This window comes from Chrysochloris asiatica, unplaced genomic scaffold (genome assembly GCF_000296735.1).
Source record: "Chrysochloris asiatica unplaced genomic scaffold, ChrAsi1.0 scaffold00015, whole genome shotgun sequence".
Lineage (NCBI taxonomy): Eukaryota > Metazoa > Chordata > Mammalia > Afrosoricida > Chrysochloridae > Chrysochloris > Chrysochloris asiatica.
Genome location: NW_006408533.1, coordinates 11071754 through 11082880, shown reverse-complemented (window position 1 = coordinate 11082880; position 11127 = coordinate 11071754). Strand labels below are relative to the sequence as shown.

The window sequence follows — 11127 nt, the reverse complement described above, 5'->3', positions numbered from 1 at the left end:
GAAGTGACTGGCTTACAAGCTTTCAAGAGGGAATCTAGATACAGAGGGAGTGGAGGAAGGTAGAATCTCCACTGCTCCACTGAGTGTATCTAATCTGTCTCGGTGTGGCTGATGAAAGGAAATGTGGATAAGTCTCTTGTGATACAATAGTGAATAATTGTTATCAGGACTGATTGTGAGGATTGGAAATGTAAAGGTAGACGTTTTGTAGCAAAAGGAGGGGAGTAATTAACTTTGCAGTGTAGGAGCGAAGGTCCCTGGGACCATCAAGGGAGAAGAGCTAAGAGCAGGACCCTATCCAGAGAAGCAGTGACACCAGAGATGGAGGCAGAGACAATGACGTGGAGAGTTGGAGTAGCTGGAGACTTTAGACCCAGAGAGGGAGAGAGTCTGTGTGCTGACAACCGGGGAGCAGGCTTGTAGAGTATACACTTTGGTTGGTTGATGATGCATGTAGGGGATTATAACCATGGAAATGAAACAATATAAGATATGATGAATGTAAAACTTATGTTTTCCCATGTAAACTGTCACGAAACATATTATAATGATTTTTCTGAATTCCTTCTCAGGCTTTTCCAAGGCCTGGCCTCCTAATAACATAGACTATTGAGCCAGATCTGTTGTGTTTGTATCTTGGCTCCATCACTTGCAAGTTATGTAACTTGGAATAAATTACTTAACTGTGCTTCAGCTTTTTCATCTATAAAGAGGATACTTATGGTGCCGAAAGATACACAGTGGATTGCTAACCACAGATTGGCAGTACAAACCAGTAACTCTTCGAAAACCATATATAGGGAGGGTTGCTATGAGTTGGAACTGATCAATGGCAATTAACAACACCATGGTAACCAGGGCTTATAATAGTTCATGCTGGGTTTCCAGTAAGTGTCCATTACTCTTCATCAACTCGATAAAATAAATTCATATTGAGTACTTTCAGTATCAGAAACTGTCCTAGGTGTTTGGGATCCATCAGTAGATAGACAAAAATAAATAACCCTGGCTTTGTGACTGTAAACTAATTAATAAGTGCTATGAAAGGAGCTCTGGTAGTGTAGTGGTTACGAATCAGGCTGTGAACTGCAAGGTCAGCAGCTCGAAGCTACCAGCTGTTCCGTGGGAGAAAGATGAGGCTTTCTGCTCCTGTAAAGATTTACAGCCTCAGAAACCCTGTACAGGATCGCTATGAGTCGGAACCGACTCCACGGCACATAACAACAACAACACGAAAGGAAAAAATAGACTCCTGGTCTCATGCTGTAGGATCAGCACTGGCTTAAAACCATAAGGTCTGCAGTTCAAATCCACCAGCTATTCCTTGGAAACCTATACAGGGTCTCTCTGAGTCGGAATTGACTGAACGGCACTTAACAACAACAACAACATGAAGAGGAAAAAATAGAGAAAAATAAGTAGGATCAATATTGCTATATGCTGAAAAGTTGGAGGTAGGATGGCAGTTTTCAGTTTTATAAAGTTAGGCCTAGCTGAAGGAGTCCTGGTATGGCACCATGGCACTGGACCTCAAGGTCTGTTTAAACCACAAGGTCAGTAGTTCAAACTCACTAGCTGTTCCTTGGAAACCTTATAAAGGGTTGCTATGAGTTGGGACCAACTAGACAGCACTTAATAACAAGGCCTAACTGAGAAGTCATTGATTTTTGGAAGAGGTCAGAGAATCAGACTTGTGGAGTACCTTAAGGCAAAGCGTGCAGTTAGTAAGGGCAGTGAGGGAATTCCTGGAGAAATAGGAATGGCAGGAAGACCAGTGTGGCCAGAAGAATGTGGATGAGGGGGCGAGGATGAGTAAACTGAACCAGAAAGATAAGAAGGATAAGATAGTAAGTATTTTAAGCTTAGCTGGTCAAGCAGTCTCAGCTATAACTAATTGAATCTACTCTTTATGGTAAAACAGCCTTATGGAAATATGGTGTGGCTGCCTACCAATAAAACTTTATTATGGACACAGAAGTTTGAATCTCATGTATCATGAAATATTCTTCTTTTTATTTATTTTAACCATTTGCAAATGCAAAACTAATTCTTAGATCACAGTACATACAGAAACAAGTGATGGACTGAATTTAAGGCTGCAGTTCATTGATCCCCCATGTAGGGTCTTGAGGGCCATTGTATCAAATTATTGTTGCTGTTTTTAGTGTTTCTACCATATAGGTTTGATCTCCCACACTTCTAATGCACAATTAAAATGCTAAAGGGAAAGGATACAAGCTAAGTTCAGTTAAGGTACTTGAAGACAAATTTATTTTGAGGAAAAAGTTTGTTTTGTCATGTTTTCATACAGGCAAACCATCTTTTGGGGAATCAGTAAATCTTGTTTTTTCTTTTTATTAATGGCCATTTTTTTTTGTTTTGCTTTTTCAAAAAAATATACTGTTGAATTAATCATTCTAAATACTTTAATATAATGGACAAGATGTAACCACTTCAAATTTTAAAATTTAAGCTAAATTATGACCTCTCGATTTTGAAAGGCCAAGGTATTTCATGAGAACATGCTTTATTCTCTTCCTACAACCTTTAAGAAATATAAGATGGTTATTTTATTGCATATACATTAATTTTTTTTTTTTTTTAATTTAACTCAGGTGTATTGCTAACTTTAGTATGTGGAGTTGTTGGTACTGGAAAAGGAAAACGTTTTCCTGAAGATTTAGCTCAGCAAAACTTAATTATATCGAACACAGAAGCACCTGGAGACGACAGGGTGGTAAGTGTTGTAGATTTTGAATGACTATTGATCTGTGAATAGCCTTCATTTCTTTAATTCATCCTTATGAGTTATTTTGAGATCTAGGAGCTAATTTATGTCTTAATGTGGGTCAGATTTTGTAGGCATATATATTTTGTCTGCTAATTAACAAGATGTTAGTAGCAGTTATTCAATTTCTTAAATTATGTTTATTGTTTTAATTATCTTTTTTCCACTTCATTGTTATGAGTTCATACACATAATTTAAAGTTATAAACGTTTACAATAATATTATTAATCTTGACTGCTCTCGTCTATTAGTGTTTCTGGGTATCATTTGCTTATGTAACTCTTTGGTTAGCTTGATACGCTCTGAAGTATTTGGCACTATACTGCTTGTTTTGTAGGAAGTACATAAAAAATTCTTACAAGGGCTGTTCTCCCCTCAAAGACATTTCAGTTTATATTTGGGAAGTAGATTGTTTTTCATCCTTTATAGAAAATATTAGTAGGAAAATGAAACCATTAGCACCAATTTGAAATGGTAGAATTTCTATTGATGTGGTAGCTACTGAAGTTGGGATCTCAATACTTTGGCATTTTCACTGTTAAGTGAACATCTTGGCTTCAGCATGCTTTCTGCTGGATAGGTGCCAAAAATATTGCATGAAGAATAATTAGCTCAAAGAGCTGAACTTTCTATTTATCTTTTAAGAAAGATTGAAGTTAATGAAGATTATTTTAAGGAATTAACTGTAACCAGGTTCTTACATTTACTAGTACAATCAAGAAAGCAAGTTCCAAACAAAATAGTGACTTCAGAGGGGATCTGATGGGCCAGTTAAATTCAAGGCAAACAGGTCAGCTAAGAAAGTATGGAGAGTATTTTTGAGGGGATCCCAAAAGAGTAATCTTAATAGATCTTCATGAAGGATACAGGACAGTCACAGGGACTCTTTATGAAGAAGTTTTTTTTTTTAAAGAAAAACTGCATTGGTTTTGAGTAAAAGGCAAGGAAAATTGCACTGAGAAATTTTTTTTCATTTCTTCTATTTTTCATCATGGCAATGTAGCTGCTCATTCTTTGAGAGTTCCAAGGGTGGTCTTAGGACAATTTAGTTGGGAAACTCTGTCCCATTCACCCTTCAGTTCTGATCTTACCCTACAGAGTTTTTCAGTTCCCCAAACTCAAGGAACATTTAAAAAGAACATGATTTGAGTCCCTCAAGGATGCAAAACCTGCTCTTTTGACATGGTGTAAAATTGAATAGTGCTGAATTCTTCAGGAAAGAGTTAAAGAAGTGGAAACCACCGTCAGAAGTGTGTAGACCTTGATGAAGGATATGTGGAAAAACTGTATCTTCACATTTTGGTATTTTTTGTCTAATAAAAATTTCTATGGTTTTGTACAGATACTTTTTGAGTTGTCCTCATGTTGTTGTGGTGGTCATCCCGTTAGTTTCGACTCACAGTGACCCTGGGTTTCTGAGGAGTGGTTGGTGGGTTTGAACCACTGTATGAGCATGTAATTTTGATGACTAATTTATGCATCAGGGAGATTTGATAGTCAGATTTTTTTAAAATAGAATTTTACTCTAGCAAGAACCTAAACAAAGCAATGTAGGGCAGTACTGCCACCAGATGACTACTTTTCTGTTCTCTTTTTCTAAGGCAGTGAGATTATATGCATGATCTTTTATAGATATATTTCAAGATCAAGGAGTCATCTGAACTCAAAATATCTTCCAGTTTAGTTATAGATTCTGCATATTAGTGGTTAAATATCAAAGTAGTTAAAAGATGACACAGTAAAGTCTGAGTTAATGTAGGTTGTTGAAGTTTAGTGCTGTTGAGTTGGTTCCAACTCACAGTAACCCTGTAGAGGCAGGTGGGTTTGAACGACTAACCTTGTGGTTAGCAGTCCAGTGTTTATCTGACAGTGCTACACATTATAAAAGTAAATTTTTTTATTAGAACGGACATAATGATATTCCTGATATAATGAAAATTTGACCTATGACCTAGAGGGTTGGTGTGAAGTCCCTGAATTAAGTTAATACTTAATCAAATCTTTTTCATGAAAAAAATCCCTTTGACTCTTAACCCTCCTCTTCTTTCTCCATATTTCTTTTTCTTTCATCTGTTTGAAAGAAAAAAAAAATTGTACTTAATTTTTCTGTGACTTTACTTCCCCTTTTCTCAGCATTTTCTGGAAATTATTTTGACAGAAGCCATCAGTTTTCATGTTTGATACTTAAAACCTATGAGTGCTTATTTTATTTGATCCCTTTTCAACAGCTATACTATTTTTGTTGTTGTTGTTTTGTTTAGATTTAGCATGTTGTCAGCCAGTTTATTACAGCTGTCTTCTAGCTAGGAGTCAGAATGACTCAAGAGCAATGAATGTGTGTGTGTGTGTGTGTGTGTGTGTGTGTTTTATTCACTTTGCATGACCGCATAGCCTTTCCTCTTTTGTTCTATTATTTTAAGACTGTTCTAATCCTGTCAGCTCTGTTCTCTTTATCTATGTGATACTTCTTGTAGTTTATATTCATTTTTTTTTTTTTCCCTGCCTTAGTCTACAGACTTTCCTGGGTGATCTTCTATAACTATGGTAACTGCCACACATGTTCCTCTTACTAGAATTATACCTTCAGCTCAGGTCCTTCATCTAACTGCCAGATTCATGTATTCTTACATTTACCCTCTCTACATCTTCCACATACTACATACTTCTCAAGTTTATTTCCAAAATTGAATTGCTTTTTTTTTTTTTACAAACGTGCCCTTCTCCCCTGATTTAATGAATTGGAATTGTATCATCTACCTAGTAGAAGAAAGGTGAGGCTTTCTGTACCCATAAAGATTTACAGTCCCAGAAACCATATACAGGGTTGCTATTAGTTGGAACCACCTTCACGGCACTGAACAACTACAACATGACGTGCCCAAGCAGAACACATAGGAATAATTCCTGCCTTTTCCTGTTGCTGCGTCTTCCAGCCAGCCACTAATAAATTCTGTATGGAGTTCATCTGCAACTTCCAACCATCACTACCAAGGTCTTTGTTATTTCTCACCTGGAGTAACTTAGTGACTCTCCCTCTGACCTCCATAACTATAAATTTGTCTTCTCTTTTTTTAAATTTCAAAAAATAATAAAACTTTGTATTGTGAGTCGGGTGAAGGTTTACTGAGCACATCACCAGTTTTCACACTGGACAATTCAAGCACATTTTGTTTTGTCTCATTGATTACAGTGCCCTCATGCAACATTGCTTATCACACCTTCCGGTGTTTCTTGTTTTCATTCTTCCTTCTTTCCTAATCCTTCTGAACTTTAACCTTGGGTAAATGATGCCCTTTTGATCTCAAATAGTTGATTATTCTAAGGTGTGTGTTTGTTGAAAATTGAGTCACGGGGGGTGAATTCAGCTTCAGACCTGCCTGGTGAATAAGGGTCTTAATATCATATTAAAAGACCAGGTGTACTGATCAGATCTAGTCTCAGGGTTCCATTAGTCTCAATCTGACCAGTAAACCTATTTTTTATATGATATTAAATTTTGTTCCACATCATAGTAGTTATGAATTGGGCTTTAAGCTGCAAGGTCAGCAGTTTGAAACTACTAGCTGTTCTGCAGGAGAAAGATGAGGCTTTCTGCTCCCGTAAAGATTTACAGCCTCAGAAACCCTGTACAGGGTCGCTATGAGTCAGAACCAACTCCACAGCACATAACCACAACAACATCTATAAGATTGATTTCTTATCTGTCTTCCACCTTATGGTTGAGAAGTCTACTTTTTAAAATATCTACTTCCCCACAGTTTTGTTTCTTTTTAAATTAAATATTTTAAAACTTTTTATTTTGAATTGTATGAAGGTTTACAGAGCAGATCAGTTTTCCACTCAATAGTTCATATACATTTCCTCCACTGTTATTAAAATTCTTCATTGACTCCCTATAGTCTCCTGTTAAAGTCAACATTTTTTCAGCACAGCCTCTTTGCATCCTTTCTAGCTTCATCTTTCTCTCTCCATCTCACCCTCACACTCTTGAGACTCTATGCACTACCAATTCTCAATTGGCCAAAGAACATACCCCCTTTGCCTCCATCTCCAGATTCTCATGCAGGCGGTGCATTTCTCTTCCTATTCCTGGTCTTCAGTCCTTCCAGTCAGAGATTCCCTTGGCTACTCCACTTTGTCTCAACTGGTTTGAATTGTAGTACTTTCTCTGTACTTCTCTAACATTTATAGTCTTCAGTATATAGCAGAGTGCCACACTTTTTAATGATTATCTCTTTTTCTGCCATATGATAATCTGAACTTCTTGAAGCCCCCAACGGGCCATCCCTATATGGGGAACATAAATGGAAACTGATAAATATTGATTGAATGAGCAAATGAATAAAAATCATAGTATTCTCTCTTTCTCTTGCCTTCTTTGACTGTGTCTGGAGTTTGTTTTTCTCCCACCACATGTCATCTTATTTTATTTCAGTGCTCTGCCAATGGATTTATGACCCAGAGTGTCAACAACTCTAGCCAAGGCTTTTGTGGCACCATGGGATCAGGAATGAAAAATGGCGGACAAGAAACCATTGAAATGATGAAAGGACACCAAACCTTGGAATCCTGCCGTGGAGCAGGGCATCATCACACCTTGGAATCGTGTAAGGGAGGTGGACACCACACACTGGATTCCAGAGGAGGACATGTAGAAACAGACAACTGCAGATACACTTACTCAGAGTGGCATAATTTTACACAACCCCGTCTTGGTGAAGTGAGTTTGCATAACTCTTTTGACTTCAAAGTTTAAATGTTCAAGTGGGAACATTAGAAAATTCAGATGTACAGATACTTTCAGTTACCACTTTTCCATATTCTTTGTTGTATTCTTTCTCTTTCTTACTCTCTGACTTTCTCTTTCTCATTTGTTTTCTTGTTCTCTGATTTTGCTATACTACTTAATTTAAAAGAGGTTTTCTTTCAACTGTGATATTTCACATAATTTCTAAAACCCCATAAAAATTGGATATTTCTAATATACCTCATTCAACTACATTTTATTTTTAGGTATGTTTTTTTCTCATGAACACTTTCCTCATGAACATGAAGAAAATTTCTAGTCTTTCATAATCAGAAAACTTCCCAGAGCAAATATACATTTCTATCTGGAAACACAAGCATCTTTATATAACTCTAGGATGCCTATTAAATAATATGATTATTATGAATAATTTTAATGTATAAAGCACCATGCTTTATTAAAAAAAATCAAGTATTTTTATTCAGAGGAAAGCAAGAATGTGAAAGAAAAGAAGGATTAAATAATGGATTATCAGTGTTGGAAGCACATCAAGATCCTTTGGGAAACTTGTAAAGAATACTAATGACTGTGCTACACCCAGAATTATTCTGATTCAATTGGTCTGTGTTTTGTTTTTGTTTTTTTTCACATAAAACTTTTTCAAGTGATTTAAGTGTAAAGTTAGGAAAGACAATTACTGGGTTAAATATTCTTTCTGGTATTAAGATTTTCACTTCTTTTATCAGAGGATACCAGTGCCCCTGTAGCATAACTACTGGACTTGAAGCCTTTAATCCTGATGCATACCACAAGTTGCTGTGTGGCATCAATTCTGACTAATGTTGATTCTTGTGTGTTAGAGTAGAACTGTTTGAAAGTAGATCACCAAGATTTTCCTCCAAAATCCATTAGGTGGACTTGAGTCTCCAGCCTTTCAGTAAGCAGTGAATTTACTGACAGTTTGCACCACCCAGAGACTATAGGTCTGTTATAAAATGATAACATTCTCTGACATGGCTGTATCTTATCACATGTCCTGAGCATATGTTTTTTTTTGCCGTGTTCAAATGTGAATCCTTTTCTTGTTTCTAAACAGTTGGTATTCATGTACTATCAGGCTTCTATGAGTTCTCTTGATGCACATCAAGTAATAAAGTATAATAGAAGCCAAGCAAATAAGCTCCAGTGTAGAGAAGTAGTGAGTACTGAGGTGAGAAAAAGGAGAAGTCACAGTTTGACAATTTGTTAGAGAAACAACTCATATACAGTAATGATGGAATATGTAGCCGCATGCTTATAAATCCAGTTTCTACAGAGTGTTTTTATGGTGATTTTTAAAGTGTTGTCAAATTGGGTGTGTATGTATGTGCACTTCTCTATTTTCTCACGTTTTAACTATCTTGAAAACTTGATTCTGAAGCCAATGTAATAATTCTTATCTGCTTTATAGGTGCATCACTTTTACATACTACTAGTAAAATAATAATAATAATGGCATTGGCTGACAGTCAATGTACATTTACTTACGTGCTGGGCATAATAATATTTTTCATGCATCATTATTTCAATATTTAATTTCATCATTAAATGATCACTGTTTGTATTCCCATCTTAGAGATAAGGGAAGCAAGACTTAAGTATGCGTATTAACTTCCCCAAAGATATACCATTAGTTGGTAAAGTGAGAACTATGACCCAGTTCATGACCAAGGTCAAATTCCTAATCATGACTAGCTTGGTTGCTAAGCATATAATTTAGAGATAAACTTTAGTGACAACTTAAATTAAAATTTCTATGTCTAATTTTTATTTGTACATATTACTAGAAATATAAAATGTACTTTTATGGTATGGTTGTGATATAGACCAATCATGTGCATTTTTTGTATGTAGGAATCCATTAGAGGACACACTGATTAAAAATTAGACATAAAAGGTAAATAAAAAATATAAATTTTCTGTTCATATGTTTGTGTGGTTAAAACAGTAATACAATCCATTTTCTTACTTTACAGAAATTGAACCTATATAATCAAAATGAAGACCATATGCGATCTGAAGATTATGTCCTTACATATAACTATGAAGGACGAGGCTCTCCAGCTGGGTCTGTAGGCTGCTGCAGTGAAAAACAGGAAGAAGATGGACTTGACTTCTTAAATAATTTGGAGCCTAAATTTACTACACTAGCAGAAACATGCATAGAGAGATAATGTCACTGTGCTGCAATTGTACCTGCATCTGTCAGACATTTTGGAGGCTCCCAAAAGGGGAATGTTTTAAAATTCAATTTTTATAGATACACACGTACACACATATATTTACTATATATCAGATTTTTCTAAATTTTGAATTTTGTTATTTACAAATTTGTATATTTAAAGCAAATTATTGCTGATCTTCAAGATGTGCAAAATGTTCAAATAAATTTTGCCTTCTTTACTGCTGAGTATATAGTTGTTGTTGTTAGGTGCCATCAACAATTAGTTAATCTCATCATCTGTGCCATTGGAATTAAGGTCTATGCAGGACCTGTGCATCTTTAGATTTTTTTTTGACAAATATGTTGGGTTACTATTAGTCCACCAGTAGTTAAGTTATGCTTGATTGGATATTATAAAACTGATATCTGAGCTAGAAATTCTGATCTTGCTCCAGATATTGATGCAAATGGAATAGGAGTATATTGAACATTGTGATAAATTATGTTGCATTTTTTTCAGCTCTGAAAAATCAGTAACCCCACGAGTTGCCTACGAGTACTAGAATTTTATTTTCTTTCTGGATGGCAACAAGATTATGATGGCAACTACTTGGTTACACTAGCAAATTTTCAAAAATATACAGCCACAGTTTCAAAATACATCAAGAAAGTGCAGATGGAAAAGAATGTTTCTATGCTTTTGAATGTGATTTTATATTTTACTAAAGCTTTACAATGGGGAATAAGTTTGCTTATTCCTAAGAAACAAAACTATATTCACCATCTACCTAGTATGTTAATGAAAAAACAAAAACAAAAACAAAAACAAAACCCCAAGTTCTTCTCTTGCGATTGAATCTATGAGTCTTAACATCTTTTCTGAGATTCAGAGCTACTATTGCCAGTAGTGAAATTTATTTTAAAGAAAAATGCTTTTCTTCTCTTGAATGTTATTTTATATTCATTTGCCAGTTCAGCACATACTTTCTCTGAGTAGTACTTGTCTGCAGTTGGCATATACCATCCTTAGAGGAATTGTGATTATGACCACATACTCTACTGAGAGAGACCCCAGTCATAGTTATAAGTAGGAATGAAGGATGAGCATGAATTTCCATTTAATAGTCTTTTCAAAAGTAATATTAGTCATTATTAAAGCAGGTAAATATTCTGAATTCTGTAAAAAAAAAAAAATCAAAAAAGTACAGAGACACTGAACACTCAGCACAATTTAATAATTCCCAAGATGCTGCCTAAATTTAATGCTTTTCAAATTAGTTCATGTGGTATAATCCCTTATAGGTGGTGGTGGTGGTTATGTGCTGTGGAGTAGGTTCCGACTCATAGTAACCCTGTACAGGGTTTCCAAGGCTGTAAATCTTTACAGG

General features: G+C 35.6%; 1 protein-coding gene across 1 annotated transcript in view; it reads left to right on the top strand.

Moving 5' to 3' along the window:
• Positions 1-9749, top strand: part of DSC3 (desmocollin 3) — a 64868-nt gene extending 55119 nt beyond the window's left edge. The window contains exons 14-17 of the mRNA XM_006835123.1: positions 2616-2737; positions 7225-7405; positions 7436-7509; positions 9552-9749. Coding sequence (XP_006835186.1) covers positions 2616-2737; positions 7225-7405; positions 7436-7509; positions 9552-9749 — 575 coding nt within the window. The remainder of the gene's footprint in view (positions 1-2615; positions 2738-7224; positions 7406-7435; positions 7510-9551) is intronic.
• Positions 9750-11127: the final 1378 nt, after the last annotated feature.